This window comes from Schistocerca piceifrons, chromosome 1, assembly GCF_021461385.2.
Source record: "Schistocerca piceifrons isolate TAMUIC-IGC-003096 chromosome 1, iqSchPice1.1, whole genome shotgun sequence".
Taxonomy (NCBI): domain Eukaryota; kingdom Metazoa; phylum Arthropoda; class Insecta; order Orthoptera; family Acrididae; genus Schistocerca; species Schistocerca piceifrons.
The window spans coordinates 134,854,286-134,875,534 of record NC_060138.1 but is presented as its reverse complement, the minus strand read 5'-3'; the positions used below and the strand labels follow the sequence as shown (position 1 = coordinate 134,875,534).

The following is a 21,249-nucleotide window of genomic DNA, read 5'->3' as shown; positions in this document are numbered from 1 at the left end:
AATTCGACGCTGTCTTCTGCATTGCTACTTTCTTCAAGACAACTGCATCATCTGCCACCAGTATTAAAGTCTGCGACGCTTTCTACTAGATCATTTGTAGAACTTATAAATAATAATGGACCTATGATGCAAAGAAGTCTTGAATCCAGTGGCAGATCTAGTCAGATACTCGGTAAGCTCTTATTTGTTTCACTAGATGTCAGTGCGGGACGGTGTTATATTCCTTCATGGAGCCAAGGAACATGGCATCAACCTGACCGCCATTGTCTACAGTGCTATGGATCTCGTGGAGGAATAGAGCTAACAGTTTGGTGAATCCATGTTGATTTTTGTAGAGGATATTTTCGTTCCCCAGAAACGTTATAATTCTTGAGCCTGAAACATGGTCCAAAAATCAACAGATTCACATCAACGATACAGGTTTACAATTATTCTTTTTACATGTCTTCCTGAAAAAAGTGGAATACTGGAACGCAGATCAGTGAAACTGTACGCAATAATCTTGAGCTGTCCTGCTGTAGTAGTCATGAGCTGTCCTGTCAAGCTTTTACTCTAAAAAGTTTCAACATTAAGTCAACTGAAGTTCGCTATTGTTGTCTGATGTGCGGCTTGGGCACGTTTCACATAAATGAGTCCGTACCTCTTTACGGTTGCCTAAATGAAATGTGAACTTTGGAGAGGAGGTTATGCGATTGTAAAGTTCCCTGAGACTTCTGAATTATGAAGTGTAAGTTGTATCAACACTGTTAGTCTGGATCAGGCGTGGCCAAGATTTGCGATCCCAGAGCGCGCTCAAGTCGGGTCAGCGCTCCGGTTTCCCCCTCCACTGCACTATTCCGGGTAAGTGTGTAAGAGGGCTACATGCTGAAAGCTGCACACGCGGGAAACTTAGAAAGACGTGTTCGCAGTAGAGTTAAACTACAGCTAAGAGGCAAAAATTGCAGCATACAAGCAGGATTTTATCACGTATACTTTCAAATTTTTATTTTACTGCCAAAGCAATAACTTTCATTACTTGATTAAAGAAGTACAGAAGGTAGTGCTATTACAGTGAGCAGAGCTACGGAAGCTCTACAAATAGATATTTTACAATAATTTGTAATGTTTATAAATTTATACACATTTTAATGTTATGATACGTGATATGTCTACAACTAAGATTCGTGATAAAGTCAAACACATGGGGCTTCTGCAGAGATTAAAATCTCTTAAGCCTGAATATTGGTGGGACATTCTTGATTTTGTAACAGAAAAAAATAGATAGCACAGATGTGTTTAACAAAACACTGAAATAACTTTAGTGGCATGTCTGTGCAGTTGAGGTTATTGCTTTTGGTGAAACATTTTGTAAAAGTCTTGTAAGTACCTGGATCAGCTCAAATTGGAAATAATGAGGTCACTAGCAGTCAAAAGTAAGACCGATATAACAAATAAATATAAATACTTCTTGAACCGTGCTGTCTCTTGGAATGTCTTTCGGAAATTATAGTAAGATGTTTGTTACCGAAACGTTGTAGGCTATGTCTGGTCCACAAACGATTCCCTTGATGTGGGAAATGTTCCATGTGATGAACCTGATACTCATCTTTCAGAAGAAGTACTTTTTATTTGGTGGCATCAGTCTTGGCCACCATATGTTACCAAATGATTGTTTCGTTGCATTAAGACGCTGAATTCAAATAACACGCAATGTTGGCCACAAAAGATTTTGTCGCCACTGTACTTAACGTTAACTGTTTTTTACGTAATGGCTGCCTTCGGTTCATCTAACTTTCGCTGTCGTTCGTCAGATGACAAGTGCGTCATGTCGTCTACCTGGCTGTGTTGTAATCACGAACCAGTAAGTGTTTTCATGGTCATAGCCAGGTGATGGCATGGTAAGCACTTCGCACGGACTTCAAACGGTACGGAAAGTGATGTGTCGACAGAAGTGCCGACACAGTGTTATTTTGAGGGGGCCGATAGGCACGCTATCTAACGCAGACCGGCGTCAAGTCTGGAACAGGATAACTATTGAATGGTAGCAAGAAAAGTACGTAGCTGCTTTATACTTAACTTTATTCGTTGATGAATACAGCGTTCTTCTGGAGACATTTATACTATAACTCTCAAAGTAGGTAAGGCTAATGGCGCCTTGCTAGGTCGTAGCCATGGACTTAGCAGAAGGCTATTCTAACAATCTCTCGGCAAATGAGAGGAAGGCTTCGTCCGTATTGTCGCTAGCAATGTCGTCGTACAACTGGGGCGAGTGCTCGTCCGTATCTCGAGACCTGCCTTGTGGTGGCGCTCGGTCTGCGATCACACAGTGGCGACACGCGGGTCCGACATGTACTAAATGGACCGCGCCCGATTTAAGCTACCACCTAGCAAGTGTGGTGTCTGGCGGTGACACCACAGAAAGTATTCCATTCGGCGATGAAGTGTTCCTTCGCCACTTTTTATTTTTTAACTCCAATAGTAATTACAGTGTAGAACGTGAATCTAATGTAACGCGAGTAGTGTTGTCGGCAAACTGCTTGGCATCTGACAAGGCGAATGTTTGGCGTCCAGCTGCAGCCTCCACTTCCCTGTTCCTCCTCACACCTCAGCCCCACTCGTGGCAGCGCTCAGAGCTCTAGGCAGAAGCGCAGCCGAAGCGCTCGCGTTAGCAGAACGCCGTTTGGCCGGGCTTGGTCTAGATATGTTTCAAGCTGCTCCGTAAGGTGCGGGCGAATAACTCAGGTTGAAGCCTCGTTCAGGATACAAACATGTTATCTGCCAGAGAGTTCAGGTGCGGTTAGTCTTGTGATACACCGTGCAGTAAATTCTCTCACAGAAAGCCTGAAAGCTGGGAGGGAACGCAGATTGTATTTCCGCAAAGCAGCTTACTTTCTCCACAAAACATATTTTCATTACCACAAGGCTGCACATACCTTTGCTGCGAAATATTAGAAAGCCCTACCGCTAATATGTTGTTGTTGTGGTCTTCAGTCCTAAGACTGGTTTGATGCAGCTCTCCATGCTACTCTATCCTGTGCAAGCTTCATCTCCCAGTACCTACTGCAACCTACATCCTTCTGAATCTGCTTGGTGTATTCATCTCTTGGTCTCCCTCTACGATTTTTACACTCCACGCTGCCCTCCAATACTGAATTGGTGATCCCTTGATGCCTCAGAACATGTCCTACCAACCGATCCCTTCTTCTACTCAAGTTGTGCCACCAACTTCTCTTCTCCCCAATCCTCTGCAACACCTCCTCATTAGTTATGTGATCTAACAATCTAATCTTCAGCGTTCTTCTGCAGCAACACATTTCGAAAGCTTCTATTCTCTTCTTGTCTAAACTATTTACCGTCCATGTTTCACTTCCATACATGGCTACTCTCCAAATACTTTCAGAAACAACTTCCTGACACTTAAATGTATACTCGATGTGAACAAATTTCTCTTCTTCAGAAACGCTTTCCTTCCCATTGCCAGTCTACATTTTATATCCTCTCTACTTCGACCATCATCAGTTATTTTGCTCCCCAAACAGCAAAACTCCTTTACTACTTTAAGTGTCTCATTTCCTAATCTAATACCCTAAGCATCACCCGACTTAATTCGACTACATTCCATTATCCTCGTTTTGCTTTTGTTGATGTTCATCTTATATCCTCTTTTCAAGACATTATCCATTCCATTCAGCTGCTCTTCCTAGTCCTTTGCTGTCTCTGACAGAATGACAATGTCATCGGCGAATTCAAAGTTTTTATTTCTTCTCCATGAATTTTAATACCTACTCCGAATTTCTCTTTTGTTTCCTTCACTGCTTGCTCAATATACAGATTGAATAACATCAGGGAGAGGCTACAGCCCTATCTCACTCCCTTCCCAACCACTGCTTCCCATTCATGCCCCTCAACTCTTATAACTGCAATTTGGTTTCTATACAAATTGTAAATAGCCTTTCGCTCCCTATATTTTACCCCTGCCACCTTCAGAATTTGAAAGAGAGTATTCCAGTCAACATTGTCAAAAGCTTTCTCTAAGTCTACAAATGCTAGAAACGTAAATTTGCCTTTCCTTAATCTAGCTTCTAAGATAAGTCGTAGGGTCAGTATTGCCTCACGTGTTCCAATATTTCTACGGAATCCAAACTGATTTTCCCCTAGGTCGGCTTCTACTAGTTTTTCCATTCGTCTGTAAAGAATTCGCGTTAGTATTTTGCAGCCGTGACTTATTGAACTGATAGTTCGGTAATTTTCACATCTGTCAACACCTGCTTTCTTTGGGATTGGAATTATTATGTTCTTCTTGAAGTCTGAGGGTATCTCGCCTGTCTCATACATCTTGCTCACCAGATGGTAGAGTTTTGTCAGGAGTGGCTCTCCCAAGGCCGTCAGTAGTTATAATGGATTGTTGTCTACTCCCAGGGCCTTGTTTCGACTCAGGTCTTTCAGTGCTCTGTCAAACCCTTCACGCAGTATCGTATCTCCCATTTCATCTTCATCTACATCCTCTTCCATTTCCGTAATATTCTCCTCAAGTACATCGCCCTTGTATAGACCCTCTATATACTCCTTCCACCTTTCTTCTTTCCCTTCTTTGCTTAAAACTGGATTTCCATTTGACCTCTTAATATTCATACACGTGGTTCTCTTTTCTCCAAAGGTCTCTTTAATTTTCCTGTAGGCAGTATCTATCTTACCCCTAGTGAGATAAGCCTCTACATCCTTACATCTATCCTCTAGCCATCCCTGCTCAGCCATTTTGCACTGCATGTCGATCTCATTTTTGAGACGTTTGTATTCCTTTTTGCCTGCTTTATTTACTGCATTTTTATATTTTCTCCTTTCACCAATTTAATTCAATATTTCTTCTGTTACCCAAGGATTTCTACTAGCCGTCGTCTTTTTACCTACTTGATCCTCTGCTGCCTTCACTACTTCATCCCTCAAAGCTACCCATTCTTCTTCTACTGTATTTATTTCCCCCATCCCTGTCAATTGTTCCCTTGCGCTCTGCCTGAAACTCTGTACAACCTCTGGTTCTTTCAGTTTATCCAGGTCCCATCTCCTTAAATTCCCACCTTTTTGCGGTTTCTTCAGTTTCAATCTACAGTTCATAACCAATAGATTGTGGTCAGAGTCCACATCTGCCCCTGGAAATGTCTTACAATTTAAAACCTGATTCCTAAATCTCTGTCTTACCATTATACAATCTATCTGATAATGTGTACAAAAACTTACCTTTAAAAGTGGTACCGCAGCACAGTGCTTACCCCAGTGAAACACTTTTCCTGCCGTGCGATACGCTATAACCGAGGTGCAATTCTTATTACATACTCCAGTAACGACATTTCACAACGTTGGTATTTGTTTTATAGTTAAGTAGCAACATGACGATTTTCCCAGAAAAGTCTATTTCTCTTTCCTAGTGCACTGTGGTAAAGCACAGGTAACACTTTGCAGTTGCTACAAAACTTCCGTAAACTCGTGGATAGAAGGATGGAGTTTGTTGAATTGTTGTCATCTGTTGATATTCTGCTAAATGTATCATCTTCACTTCCATTGTTTCAAGTACGTAGTGTATAAAAGTTAACTGATTAAGACTGCGAGTAATATTAAGCAACTCTACAAATGCACCCCAAGAGTGTGCTTTGGAGATAAGAATCTTAAAACAAACAAATGTTTCAGAAAGTCTCGGGATTCTGACTGAGGATTGGAATACTCAGAACGAAGCCCATGTTCCACTGTACCTGACATAATCAGTCTTCAGTATTAACGCCTGTTATCTTTCTGTGCCGCCACATGAACTGCAACTTCAAAATCTACAATTAGTGTTTTAGGGTTAAAATTTTCAGTCCACAGACTGAGTACCGTTCCACATACAGTTGTTGATAACATTAAACAAAACGCAACATACACATACTCAAAGGTAGTGCATAAATGCAACGTATGAAGCTGATGAAGTCTTTTGGTCATACGTAAAATCTCCATCCGCCAATACAGTATGCAACTTACAATTCATAAATTGCAGATTTTGTTCACCCATGAAAATACATTATTTTCCGGCTTTACAAAGCAGAATCTTTCGTATCGGTTTGATAAAATACCTGATTTAAGTGCCATAAGGCCTGGAGTGCCAGGATGAGTGGGCATATGTTTCCTTCGCGCTCTGTAGAATGATAAATGCAAACCGTCTCTTCTGTATTTCATAGCTAGCTGACACAGATAATCTGCTGGTATTATTTTACTACCTTGTGAAATTAGTCCTTCGCACGCTCTGCTTTTGTAATTATTCCGCGATTAAATAACCCTACCGATTTTGTCTTCATGATCATGGGTGTCCCTTAAATACACTATTTCACACATTTCCGAACTAGTCCGTAAATTTGAGATATAATTCTCCTCCGTGCCACCTACACGCGTCATTTTACGCGGCTTTGTTTTTAAAATTGTCCTTAATAATAAAATCCACTCCATGTTTCGTTTATAAAGTACATCCTTAAACGCTTAAAGTGACGAGAGAAAAATAAATATTCTTAGATACGAGCGTCGAGACATTCATCCCGCTAGCTAAGTAAAGCAATAACTTCCGACTAAGTATATGGACGTACCCAGCACACCACTGAACACAACACAACACAACACATAACTTCAACCTTGCTTAGCCCCGTGTACAGTAAATTTCGCCTGTGTCCTTAGCCAACAATCAATCTTCCATCTTGCCGCTGAGTCTACCGTCGTACGGAGTGGGGTAGAATAAACGTGGAGTTGCATAGCTTATGTGGTAGGTAATTAGTAATTTCATTTAGCGATACTGAAAATTCATCTTCTGCGATAATGAAGTTTTTTTGTGAACATGAAAATTAATTTTTCCAGAATTTAAGTTTTTGCGCATTTGTAACCAAACTTGAGGAAAAACAGGATGGTTATAGTCAAACTTTTGCAATTTGAGAAGTACTCCCCCACCCCACAATCAGAAGAGTTATCGTAGTGCAATGAAAGTTTGTAAAAACGTGTGTAAGCACATGCGGAAAAGAATAATGAACCATTGAAAGAAACACATTTGAATTTCCACGTGAGAGGGTAACATTTTTTAATTGCATTCCATGTTTACGTTTAAGACAACAAACGTTGCTCACCGTGACAACTATCTGCATTCACTGCAGCCTCTAACCGTGTTAGAGGTAACGTTTCAAGGAATTTCGCCGTACCTTTCGAACGGTGGCCTATGGAACATTCAGCTATCGTGAGCTGACTTATAAGTTCGTGGCGCCCTCCATCGGTAATGCTGGAATTCAATATGGTGTTGGCCCACCCTTATTCTTGATGACAGCTTCCACACTCGCAGGCATACGTTCAATTAGGTGCTGAAAGGTTTCTTGGGGCATGGCAGCCAATTCTTCACGGAATTCGGTGAGGCGGTACGAAGTCGGCTTCCCAAAACACCCCAGAGGTGTTCTATAGGATTCAAGTCATGACTCTGTGCAGGCCAGTCCATTACAGAGATGTTATTGTCGTGTAGCACTGAGGAGAGATATCGATGTTGGTCGGTGAGGCGGTACGAAGTCGGCTTCCCAAAACACCCCAGAGGTGTTCTATAGGATTCAAGTCATGACTCTGTGCAGGCCAGTCCATTACAGAGATGTTATTGTCGTGTAGCCACTCCGCCGCAGGCTGAGCATTAAGAACAGGTGATTGGTCCTGTTGAAAGATGCAATCACCATCCCCGAATAGCTCTTCGACAGTGGGAAGCAATAATTTGCTTAAAATATCAATGCAGACCTATGTTGTGATAGTGCCACGCAAAATAACAAGGGGTGCAAGCCCCCTCATGAAAAACACGACCCCACCGTAAGACCACCGACTTCGAATTCTACTGTTGGCACTACACACACTGGCAGATGACGTTCAGCTGGCATTCGCCACACCGACTCCCCGCCATCGGATCGCCACATTGTGTACCGTGATTCGTCACTCCACACAACGTTTCTCCACTGTTCAATCGTCCAATGCTCACGCTCCGTACACCAAGCGAGGCGTCGTCTGCTATTTACCAGCGTGTGTGGCTTATGAGCAGCTGCTCGACCATGAGATCCAAGTTTACTCACCTCCCGCCTAACTGTCATAGTACTTGCAATGGGTCCTAATGCAGTTTGGAATTCCTGTGTGATAGTCTGGATAGATGTCAGCCGATTACAAATTACGACCCTCTTCAATTGTCGGCGGTCTCTGTCATTCAGCAGACGAGGTGGGCTTGTATGCTTTTGTGCTGTACGTTTGCTTTCACGTTTCGACTTCACTATCACTTCGGAAACAGTGGGCCTAGGGATGTTCAGGAGTGTGTAAATCTCCAGTACGGATGTATGACACAAGTGACACCCTATCACTTGACCATGTTCGATGTATATGAGTTCCGCGGAGCACCCCATTCTGCTCTCACAATGTCTAATGGATACTGAGGTCGCTGATATGGAGTAACTGGCAGTAGGTGGCAGCATAGTGGACCTAATAGGAAAAAGTATGTATTTGGGCGTGTCCGGACACATAGTGTAGCATGCCAAGGAAAAGAAACTGCATGTAAGTGAAGACATGATTCCGAGGGAGAGAGGCATACCTCCATTTATCCAGTGTGCCTTCCAGAATGAGAGCACCATCCTGAAAATGACACGAAAACATTCGCCAAATCATAACCCTCCGTCGTCCAGTCTGGACTGTTCAGACCATGCTTGCAGGGCGTTTGCTTCAGTCTGATGGGGCGTAAAATGTAATTAATCTGAAAAGTTCGCCTGTCGCCACTCTACGGACTTGCACTTGTGCTATTGGCGTGCAAATTGCAGCCTTCGTCTCCCCTGAACGGTAGTCAGCTTGGTTACATGGGCCAGGTACCTGATGCTCTGGCCCATACGCAGCAACGTTCACTAAACGGTTGGCGAGGAGTTACTGGGTAGTCAGTTGCTCAGCTGTTACACGTTTATTGCCCCGGACACAATTCTGCAGCCGTCGTTAATCCCTGTCATATATGGTGCACCGCAGTAGCATTGGCGCCACTTTTGGATAGTGCCGTTTTGTAATTCATGGTGCCGGCCGCTGTGGCCGAGCGGTTCTAGGCGCATGGATGTGTGTGATGTCCTTAGGTTAGTTAGGTTTAAGCAGTTCTAAGTTCTAGGGGACTGATGACCTCAGGTGATAAGTCCCATAGTGGTCAGAGCCATTTTTTGTCATGCACGGTACACTCTGAATACAGCGGCCCACAAATAGTTGACGAACATAGCTGTCCTGAAATCCTTCCTCAATTGCCCTGAAAGCCATTTATAATGCGCGTTTGATATTCAGATAAATTGCTCTCTTTCCACATTACGACAAAGTCTGCAATGTCTTCTGTGTCCCCTGACAATCTGTGATAGTGGTACCCTGTGCATCCTGTGAATGGATGTTGCACATTGCACATTGATGTCAACATAGACTGTGATCACGTTAATTTGAGTGGACTGTGTGGTAACTTCTGACCTTATGTCGTGTCCTGACATAGATGGGAGCGGGAGAAAAGGGGTTGTCAGTCTGCGCTCCCGAGCGGTACAGAGCAAAAGGCAAGAGGACAATTCACAGTGAAGGCATTTGATTGTTTTCTTCTATCTGAGCCAATACTGGTGCAGGCATTTACTGGAAATGCAGGTTGTTAGACATGATAGGGAACTCGTTGTGGAAACTCTTGGACAAAGGGTTTTGAAACAGTTGTTTATTCCAGACAGGACTAACACACTGGAGGCTAGTTCTAGGGTTAGAAAAAGCATGAATAACAATTTACAACAGAAGCCAGTGCAGAAGTCCTAGGATGGATGCTAACCACAGTAGCAAACTCAAGCAGCATCTTAAGGCAATAACTTAGCTGCAAAACAAAGCATACTGAATGTGACACTGTTCACTGAGGCACTCCAAGTGAGAGAGCAGACTTACCCGGAGCAAGACCGAATGCGTGGGGGCACTGTTTTTCGCACTTAAAGCCAACCAGCTAATCCCACAAGTCTCTTGCAAGCGTCTTCCAATCACGGTTTAGTTAGGTCCCCTCTACCGCTCCTAAGGCGGGGATGTTAATGCAGTTGCACCACCTAAGTCTGTATTTGGTATCAAAACTGTTCAGCTGAAAGCTAAACGTAATTGCTCTGCAAAATGAGGCTTGCAACATTGTTGTTATACGTCATTTAGCCCCGCCCCTCGGTTTCCCCGGAGCAGGGACTGTTAGGCCAACAGTTTTTTGGCGTTTTCGCTGTCTTTCTAACCCTTGTGAGCCTATTGACGCTGCTGTTCTCAGGGTTGGTATCAAGTTCTCTTTACCGCTAGTAAGTGCTACGGTGGCAACCTACCACAGTATGTAGACGACATATGAAGTTACATGTTAATTCCTTGAAGAGTAACTAGCGCCCTGGGACTGCTTCTGGGAGCGTCTGCATTTTCGCAACGCACTTCCCTTACGGTCTACTTCATGTAATAATATCTCTCCTAGTATCTCTGCCCTCAGCATCGTCTCTGCTTTCGCACCTTGGAGTGCCTGTCCTCTATTCTCACAGCTTCAAGATAACACCTCAGAAGCTAGGAATAATCAATATATTACACTTATCGGTATTGTGCCAGTACACCATTTTGGAAGATTCAGTGTTCGATAGAGACTGAAATGTAGATAGAAACTAAAGAAATGGGATACATTTTGGGCAAAAGAAGTGTTCAAACTGTTAAGGAAATATTGGTACTGTGTTACCTAAGAACTGCAGTTATTCACTTATGGCGTCTGTCTGATACAGCAAGAATATCAGGGTGTCGTAATTTACATGTAAAGTAGAAATACTACGAACTGTTGCTTCACACAGGTGCCTCTGTGCGTCATATAATTACTGAGAGCGCTGTGTGAGATCAAAGGGCTGATCAGTAACGCTGTGTTCCAGAATCACCCGCAATGGAAGCCGTTACCAAGGTTGAGGAAACTGCAGCTGTCGACCTAGACGCCTTACTGGACGCTGGGGAGGGCCCCATGGTGACTCTCGTGGCAGGAGAGACGCGGCTGATGGCGCGCAGGGCCGTCCTGGCAGCGAGGAGCCCCGTCTTCAGCGCAATGTTCAGCCACGACACGCTGGAGTCCAGCAGCAATGAGGTCACCATAACAGACGTGGAGGGTCCGGTGCTAAGAGAGCTACTGGCCTACTGCCACACACTGAGGACTCCACATCCGTCCAGCATGACTCCCCAAGTTCTGGCAACAGCAGACAAATACGATTTGTCGGGATTGAAGACAGAGTGTGAGCAGCAGCTGGCTTCTCTGCTGACTGTAGAGTCAGCGGCGGCCACAGCAGTGCTCGCTGTCAGGCACACATGCCCCAGCCTCACGAAAGCCGCCGTCGCCTTCATAAAGGCCAACTTCCAGGTGCTGGCCACTCAGGGTTGGGCCGATGCTGTGCACAACCAGCCCAAGGATGTGGTCGAAGTGTGTCGGCTACTCGGGCAGCCACCGATAAAAATCAGGTAAGTACAAGCATAAGAGCAAGATGCTAATCTGTGTTTTCCAGCGCTAGGTGTTGTGTGTGTGTGTGTGTGTGTGTGTGTGTGTGTGTGTGTTGTGTGTGTGTTGTGTGGTGTGTTGTGTTGTGTTGTGTTGTATTTTGTGTTGTGTTGTGTTTTGTGTGTTGTGTGTGTGTGTGTTGTGTGTGTGTTTTCTGTGTGTGTTTTGTGTGTTTTCTGTGTGTGTTTTGTGTGTTTTCTGTGTGTTTGTGTGTGTGTTTTCTGTGTGTGTGTGTGTGTGTGTGTGTGTGTGTGTGTGTGTGTGTGGGTTTTCTGTGTGTGTGTGTGTGTGTGTGTGTGTGTGTGTGTGTGTTTGTTTTCTGTGTGTGTGTGTGTTTTCTGTGTGTGTGTGTTTTCTGTGTGTGTGTGTGTTTTCTGTGTGTGTGTGTGTGTGTGTGTGTGTGTGTGTGTGTGTGTGTGTGTGTGTATGTGTGTTTTCTGTGTGTGTGTGTGTGTGTGTGTGTGTGTGTGTTTTCTGTGTGTGTGTGTGTGTGTGTGTGTTTTCTGTGTGTGTGTGTGTGTGTGTGTTTTCTGTGTGTGTGTGTTTTCTGTCTGTGTGTGTGTGTGTGTGTATGTGTGTGTGTGTGTGTGTGTGTGTGCGTGCGTGTGTGTTTTTGTAAGCCTACAATGTTTACCATTGAATTAAGTAGATGCGTTTGTGCTGGGAAATATACCTTCAGTGAAGACTACAAAATTCATCTGGTGATAGCTCTCAAACCTTTTGTTGCCTTTTCGTGACTGGTACAACAGATCTATGAACTGAAATGTTTGTTACGAGATAAATAAGCTAACAAAATCTTTGTAAGAGCCAAATCTTTTATAACTTCAAGAACTGCTTTGATCTCTAAGCAATTCATCAATACTTGCAGTCGCTAGTTCATTTAAACCATATGTGTATGTAGGTTTTGGCATTATGCCTGTTCTGAGAAAAAAAGATATGTTTACTGTGTTCTCAGCAGGAGACGTTCTTGTTGTGAGTACACAGGTGTGCTACCCAGCAGGGAAACACGCAGTAACCTCTGCAGATTGTACTCGAGCAGGCGAGTGCTCGGGATTTTTTTGTGCCTGATGTATAGCTCATCACAACCCTCTCGACGAAAAGTTGCATCTAGTAGTTTGGCGTCACAGTTGCTACTGATGAGATACTTCTGACTGGTATTAAGCTGGATAACGAGAAGTCGAAAATAAAGAGTATGTAGCTCCTCACTAGCACCAGGAGCATCACAGTATGCCGCAATATGAGACAATGAGAGCAGCAATGTATCTACAACTTGTCATGCCCTGATGTAAATGGTGACATGTCGCAAATTCAGACTTCCTCCCTTCACTCAGTTCCATGTCTCACAGTACACATTCATCAGCCAGGTGGACACCTTTGAGCAGGCAAGTGAAACTCTGCATCTGCATCTGTCAGCAGAGTTGCTTCTGCCAGCCCCAGCATCAACAAACATCTCATGGGAAGCCAACAAATGTGGGCAGCCGTGAGTTGGTGATAGCACTTTCTACTTATGATCACGATGTACTTTTCAATGTATTCAAAATATCATACATCCAGCCTCAGTGCGCCTACCACTGTGCAGGATAGTCTTACAACTTTGCCTGTTGCATTATTTGTTTCTATTTTCTTACTGTATCCCATCAGTTTTCGTAATTAAATTATTTTGTTAACCCTGATCGGTACAGGGGGAATTTTACATCAAGCTCCAAAGAGTCATGTTACATACAGCAGATATCTAGATGGCAAGGTGCTGTAAGCACATACGCTCATATGCTCTGTGTTCACCCACAACACCATCATGACATCATAGCAACACCGAAGCTTTGAGCAGCGTCCACACAATACTCGGTCTTCTTACCACATTTCTCTGCTTCTCTGTTAGGGAGTGACCTAGTAATGGTGCTGTAGTAGGTACTCATTTCTGTAACAGTGATGCTGTGTACAGAAGCAGATGACAAACCTCGGCGCCCCTGTCTTGCATGAAGTTTTCTATGGTGCTAGTAATAACCTTCCAGTGAATGCCACTAACTTAGCACAGACAGGTTGCTCATGTTATATTGTAGGAATGTGACTCCGCCTGGGTCTCGACTTTTTCACCGTTTCAAAGGGAAATGAAGGACGAGAGATAGGGTTCAATGTCCGTTCCACTTCCTCTCTTACATCTTGAAGCGTCTGGGTTTTTTGCTCTCCATGCAATCAAAGTGCCTCCTGAACTTCCTCTCTCACTATCTGACGAAGAAAACTTGTGAAATCAGTTCCTTCCTCCATCACAGACATCGATTCGACGTTTGGAAGCCGTTCAAACCTCTTGCGTGTAACTCTTCTTGATGCATTGTCTCGATATACTGTCACCATTTTATGAAGTCATCAGCTGTCGGAACCTCCTTCAGGAGTAGGGCTCGATACATGTCCTCAGCAATACCCTTCATGAGATGTGCAACCTTATCTTCCTCCTTCAGTCTAACATCCGCTATTTTACACTGCTCCAAGACGTCTTGAAGGTAGGATGCTGTAGTTTCTCTTGGACGCTGTGCCCTGAACTTTTGCTTATCTTCAGCCTTGCACTTCTGTCGTTGTTTTGCCGAAATACTTGCGCAGTTCCGTCCGGAATACTTCCCAGCTTGTGAACTTCTCCTCGTTGTTCTCATACCATTGCTTGGCAGTGCCCTCCAAGTAGAAAAATACGTTAGCCAAACACACGGTGCCATCCCATTTGTTAAATTAGGCTATACGCTCATACACCCTCTGCCACTTGTTTGGATCTTGGCCATCGTCACCAGAGAACCCGGAAGGATGTCTCATGGGGTGGCACACAGTTGCTGTCATCCTAACGTCCTCGTCTTCTTCTGTCTCCGATAGACTGCGATGTGTTGAATATGGCTCGAACTGAGGTTTCTCACCACGTAAACGGCGGCTCTGTCGTGGCCTGATTGGAGCCTCTGTCGTCGATAACGTGCGCTATCGTAAGTTCCAATACCCAACGTCTCCACCAGAATGTCACTTAGAAGAAGGTGTAATTAAATTAATGACGAACACTAACTTCACTTAACGAATGTTTATTCAGCACTTGCACATAAAAGGGCGTGGAGCGAACTGCCTCCAGCCAGAACACAAACAGTAATACACAGCTACAGAACATTCCAGTACAATGATTCATGACATTTGTGGATACTTGTAGAATGTACTCGAACCGAATATAGAAATTAAAATTCTACAGTCCAGGTGAGTTTTGAACATACGACCCTTCATGCAACAGTTTAGTGTCATATCCACTACATCACGGTGCTAGTTTGAATGGAATCCTCAGTGTAAGAGTCCTTATCGCATCCCAGACCGAGTCTAATTCGAAGGCATTTTCGCCAACATGGTCTCTGGGGTCTCTTAAGGATGGGGAACCGACCCAGTCCACAGAAGGTCCCAGTTTTCTTTGTGAAGTTTGTTTTTTACCGTCTTGAATTGTAAATCACTCTGTAGGCCTTAGTAGTAAATCAGTAATTTATCAGATTATAATCGCTAGTTCTCTGTCGTGAGGTGACTTCCCAATGAACATACCTAAAAGCTGAGACACTCGTAAATCTAACGTCTACATTGGAGATTTCTCACGCCCTGTTCTGGTAAGTAGGTGTATTTCCAGGATGATTGTGCACATACACTGATGACTCAAAACATTATGTCCGCAGCCCACTATTAGGTTGAATGCCTCCTGATGCTGTAGCGGGCATGTGGCGAAGTAAGAGAAGAATTTCAGCGGAACAGAGATGAAAGGGAAGCCATTATAGCGATGATTCTGGCCCCAAATGCGCAAATCCACTGATACAAGCCTTTTTGACAAAGAGCCCATTGTTGTGGCACTGCGGCTGCAAACGGGAATCTCTGAGAAGGCGAAGGTGGTCGCCTGTTCGCCTACTTCTGTCGTGAGCACCTATGGAAAGTGGTCGAAGGATGGTGAAACGAGGAGTAGGCTGTATGGTTTTGGACGACTTCGTATCTTCACGAAACGTAGAGGTCGGAGGATCCCTCCTGTGTAACTCTAGACAGGTAGCGATCTGTGGTAGATCTGACGACACAGTGCTAGTGCAGGCACAAGTGTTTCGGAGCACATCGTTCAAAGGCCATCGTCGAACATGGAGCTCCACGTCACATGACCCCTACATATTCCTGTGTTCACCAAACGACATAGTCAGTTAAGATTGCAGAGGGCACAGCATCACAGAGTATTCACCGCGGACCAATAGAAACATATGGCCTGTCGAATAAATCGCATTTCTTGTTACAACAGGTCGATGGTTGGGTCCTTACTCTGACATCCAGACACGAAACGTGCACTGAACCACAGATGCCTTGTGTTAAGAGGTAGATTGAGTTGGGCTTCCACTAGATTTGTGATGGTAATAAAATGCATCATGATGGCTGTGAAATACTTGAACATTACGGACCACCTGCATCGCTTCATGCTTGAAGTCTCACCCTCAGGTAATGACATCTTCCAGCAGGATAACCGTCTGTGTTGCAAAGTCAGAATCGTGCTACAGTGAAATAACACTGTCTTGTCCAGTTAATGTGTCTGTCACGTATCCATTGGAACACACATCGGGAGCCAGCTGTGTGCCAGTAGATAGCCGTCTCTTACTTTGCAGGAATTGCTTCACCTGGGCGTAGACATCTGGTGCCACATACGAGAGTAATCCCAAAAGTAAGGTCTCCTAATTGTTATAAGTACATAGACCTGTTTATTTCTACAGTGGTTTACATCAGTCTACAGCTCGAACATTGGGCAATTTTTCTATATAATCACCATTTCTGCCGATGCGTTTTTGTAGACGCTGTGGCGGTTTTTGTATGCCCCGCCACCGTGCTGTTCAGAAAGTTATGAATCTCTTCTTTCACCTCGTCGTCGGAGCTGAATCGCTTTCCGGCCAAATGTTCTTTTAACTTAGGGAACAGGTGATAGTCACTGGGCGCCAAGTGAGGACTATAGGGTGGGTGGGTGATTGTTCCACTGAAATTGTTGCAAGAGAGCAACGATTTGTCGAGCGATGTGTGGGCGAGCATTGTCATGCAGAATGTGTACGCCGGTTCTTAATTGCCCGTTTGAGTTTCTTAACAGTCTCACAGTGCCTGTCAGCGTTAATTGTGGTCCCAGTGGGCATAAAGTCGACCAACAATACCCCTTTCCGATCCCAGAAAACGGTTGTCATGACTTTTACCGGCAGACACCATTTGCTTGAACTTCCGCGGCTTTGGCGAAGAAGAATGCCGCCACTGGCGTGATTGTTGCTTGGTCTCAGGTGTAAAGTGGTGTGGCCACGTTTCGTCACTCGTGACAATTGAGTCCATAAAGTTGTCCTGCTCGGCTGCAAGGCGGTGAAGAAATGCGCGGAAAGCATCGACTCGTTGCCACGTGTGGTCCTCAGTCAGCATACGTGGAACCCATCTTGCGCACACTTTCCTGTAGTTCAATCTTTCCGTTAAAATTCTGTGAGCGTTGCTTCGGGAAACCTCAGGAACCAACATGCAGAGATGATCCAGTGTGATCCGCCGATCTTCACGCACGCTTTGCTCAACCTTCAACACTGTCTCCTCAGAAATTGATGGTCTCCCGCTCCTCTGTTCGTCGTGAATTTCGGACTGACCAGCTGCAAACACTCTACACCACTTAAGAACATTTATGACATCCACACACGACTCACTATACACTTCCGTCAATTGGCGATGGATTTCAATCCGTGCAATGGCCTTTGCGTTCAAAAACCGAATAATTGCGCGCAATTCGCACTTGGCGGTAACATCAAACGGAAGCTCTATTCTCAACGGCTGCCAAGCCAAGACTGAGCCCCTCAGAGCGACGTGTGCTTGTTTACACACAGCGCGCGAAGCACTCTTCATAACAGTGTGACCAACTGCCACACGAACATAGTTCTGTATTTATAAAAAAAAAAATAGAGGCCTTACCTTTGGGATTACCCTCGTACTTCAATGACTTGTAGAAGCCATGGCAATCAGAATCTCTGTTGTACTGTCTTTGAAAAGTCGAACAATACGCTGTTAAACATGTGGTCATAATGTTTTGGCTCATCGGTGTAAAACTGCAGCTCGAGAACAGCCTCTGTAATTCATGGCCCCTATCACATGGTGTTGCACTGCGACACGACACAGATTTAGAATCTGCTTGAAGAACAGTTACAATTAGCTTGACATAACGTGTCTGAAATGTGTGCGTTAGCTTTTCAATGTGTGTAAATATTTCATTACTGGAAGTACATGGTGAGAGTAAATCCACTGGTATCTGCGTTAATATCTTGTACTATTACGGCATGATCTTCATACAATTGACGGAGTTTCGTGACTTCTGATCACCTGTTGGGAACTACTACAGCTGCCATTGAGGATCTGCTCTTCGTTATGGTTTACGCTGTTTAGGCGTGTTGGATATTCTTCCTTGGTGCAGAGTGCGCTTCCTGTACTCATTGAATTTCTGTTCTTCCGTAGGATTCTGTAATTCGTGCTCACCAAATTTAAAGAATAAATAAAAACGAAAACCCACTGATGATGGCACAGTAGTGCCAAAACGTGTTTGGGTACTGAGAAAAACAGTTGTTTTGCGTAACTGGCGGGCCTCAAATCCCAAATATTTTAACTGCAAACACGGCCAATACAAGGAGCTGCAAATCAAAAGATGGATATCTGTTTGTAAAGTTGTTGTAAATCAGATTCTGCTTTTTTGCATGCGTTTTGGCTGAGTGCGTTACGCTTGCCTGTGCAAGATGGAAGAGTCACTGTTTTTAACTGAATTCGGGGAAAGTGAAGATAACGAAATCTCACTTGGGTGGCACACACGCACTAGATGCCTTAAGATGTGTGTAGAGTAACCAGCTTCTCTGTTCCATAGAAACTTAACGTATCACAATAGCTATCATACAAACGTTGAGGGTCTATTTGTGTTTTATTCTTCTACAAAGATATAGGATTAATCACTTTGGGTGGCAGCGTCCAGCATTCGTTTTCAGTTGACAGAAAGAGATGGCATTTCAGCAGAGCTGTCTGTCTGAATGGCGACATCAAACAGCTGTCTTTTCGCTAAGCACGTGCAAGGCCTTTTTAAATTTACAGCCAGTAGTTCTTCTCTTAACCGCTTAGATGGCGATTTACGCTTCCTAGATTTGAGTCCAGTATTTTCTGTATCTGCTAGTTCATTCATGGACGGAGTACTAAGTTAGTGTAATTCTAAGTAGTCTTGTCCTCTGTCAGTATTGTCAATAGCATTTATTAAGTAAGACAAATCCTATTGTTCACTGTGCGTTTTCCCCTGCTTTTTCCAGGGTAGGCAGACAGCTAGACTTCCTTCACTGTCTTTTTCCCACAGGTCCCACATATTATCTTAGCCGAAATACAGAACATACACACGTCTATAACCAAAGGACTTCAGACGTGTAATTATCATAAAGTAATCAACAGATACTGCAGGAGACTTCCGTTGCTCAACCAATCTCTTTCTCATAACAGTAGACACTTATGCCGCGTGATGTAACGTGGCTTTTCCTCTGACGCATTTCATAAATGAAAGGGAAAAATCATTAAAATCTTCTCGACCCATTTCTCTGTAAAAAATTAGCTCGTATACATCTGTAATTGGGCATGCTAGTAGGAATTTCGTAAAGGGTGACCGACGGGCTATTTTTCTACTGTGGCTCACAGTTGACCTGAGTTTTTAAATTCTCATGTTCGACTAATGTTTTTCAGTCCTGTATATGGGCCACATACCCTGTTAAGACGTTCTTAGTAGAATGAATTCTGTTTTTAGTTTCTCATTTTGTGGATCTGCAACTTTAGAGGCGGCTTCCCTGATTATCTTGGTGGTTTCCCTCATTTTTAGTTTTAATAAATACCATCATACGAGGTGTATGAGAAAAGTAACGACACGAATTTTTTTCGCTACCAAAGCTTTTATTTTTGTTAAAAGTATTGGGCCCTTCAAAGTAATTCCCTCCGGCAGTTATTCACCAGCGGAGTCGTTGTTTCCAGTCTTGTTACCAGCGCAGAAAGGCTTCAAATGCTAAGACATTTAACATGTCGGTCACATTCACTTGAATGTTCGTCAGAGTCCCGAAATGAGTGCTTTTAAGATATTTTTCAATTTCTGGGAAAGAAAAGTCAGGACAACTCAGATCCGGTGGATATGGGGGCTGTGGAACAGTGTCTTCAAGTGGCTGTGTGACATGGGGCGTTTTCATGGTGCAGCATACACTTGTCTGCAACGTCCAGTCTCACTTAATTCACCCCTTTCCTGGTACTTTGAAGGATGCCTTCACAAACTCTTAGCTGACAATCTGTCCTATAGGAACAAATTCTTCATGCATGATACCTCTACTATCAAAAAAGCAAATAACCATAGAAGTTAGCCTTGACCGTACAAGCTTGCGATCTTTAACAATTTATGAGTTATTTTAAAAACACTGGTAACAACCTCGCCAGATAAAATTTTTCACCCACAGCCTGAAGGACTAATATAGAAAACAAGCTAAGACTGAAATAAAAGAAATCCCAAAGCAAAACCCCAGAAGGGCAGATTTTTTTAAAAAAAGCAACAACCATTAACGCCTGAAGAGTTATTTAAAAAAAATATCACTGCCTCAACGAATACCACCTGAACGGCTGATTTTTTTTTTAATGCAAGTAATAACGGATAACTCCTGAAGGGCTGATTGTAAGAAATACCAACCTGAAGGACCAATTAAGAAATGCAATTAAAACAATTAACTAGTATTTGAAAAGTTTGTTTTGAAAAGTCAGTTCTGAAACAGACCTGAAGGGCTATCTTAAACGCACAATATTTGACAAGGTATATGAATAATTAACAAGGCACTTTAAACAGAATCGAAGGGTTTAACAAAGAAATCAGTCATAAGTAGGCTTCAAAATTTCCACAGATTACAGTTACAATCGGCAATAAAATAACTGAAGATTTGGTTCTTAAATCTAAATCAGTGTGATCTCCTTTAAATTTGGCTCATTTATGACCTGACCCGTACACTACAGACGGCTCGCAAACCACAAGTTTAGCGTGGGAATGTAGACAAGTCTACAACAGGCTAAAACATCCAGTTGCCATCCGGTACTGACAAATATAGTAACAGAAATGAGAACCTAGCCAGATAACATTATTTAAAACTTCCGGGCTGAATTGCCGTGGTCCATATATAAAACTACTTCTCCTTCCTGACGTTTCGTTGCCTACTGCGGGCATCTTCCGAGGTGAGTCGGCAACTGGCTGCTAGGCGCTGGAGGTCCCGCTTATATAGAGCGCTTGGATGGCGCCACAACTCATCACGTGCTTTCGGCTTTAAAACTATCTCTGGCTAGTGCCATCTCTCTCGATTACAGATAATCTATTGTCACTTCGTTGGTAAAAAGTCGACCACCGTATCCTGTCTAGTTTTAATTGTCCTTTTTTTATTAAAATTATTTTCGTGCTTGTAGATCTCTGTAGCTTCTCTATACAAACGGGTATAATAATGTGAGGTCCTAGCAAAACACATTGGTAGTCCTACTGGTAACATAAGGCCCTAACTAAATGTAAGGACTTGAACGAGGCAAGAATAATAGTTGCTACTAATCTCTGGGACCACTGAAGGAGGATACGAAGAAAACAGGTTTCGCATGTAGTGGATGAGGTAATTGTGAAATTCCATGACATGAAAAGGGCTTCTTTGAAAGCTGACCAACCTTCAATT

General features: G+C 43.6%; 1 protein-coding gene across 2 annotated transcripts in view; it reads left to right on the top strand.

Moving 5' to 3' along the window:
• The window catches only part of LOC124804610 (protein roadkill-like), a 40,699-nt gene that overhangs the window by 4,102 nt on the left and 15,348 nt on the right, over positions 1-21,249 (top strand). For both annotated transcript variants that reach the window (XM_047264819.1, XM_047264812.1), the window contains exon 2: positions 10,911-11,484. In XM_047264819.1, coding sequence (XP_047120775.1) covers positions 10,922-11,484 — 563 coding nt within the window. In that variant the 5' untranslated portion in view covers positions 10,911-10,921. The remainder of the gene's footprint in view (positions 1-10,910; positions 11,485-21,249) is intronic.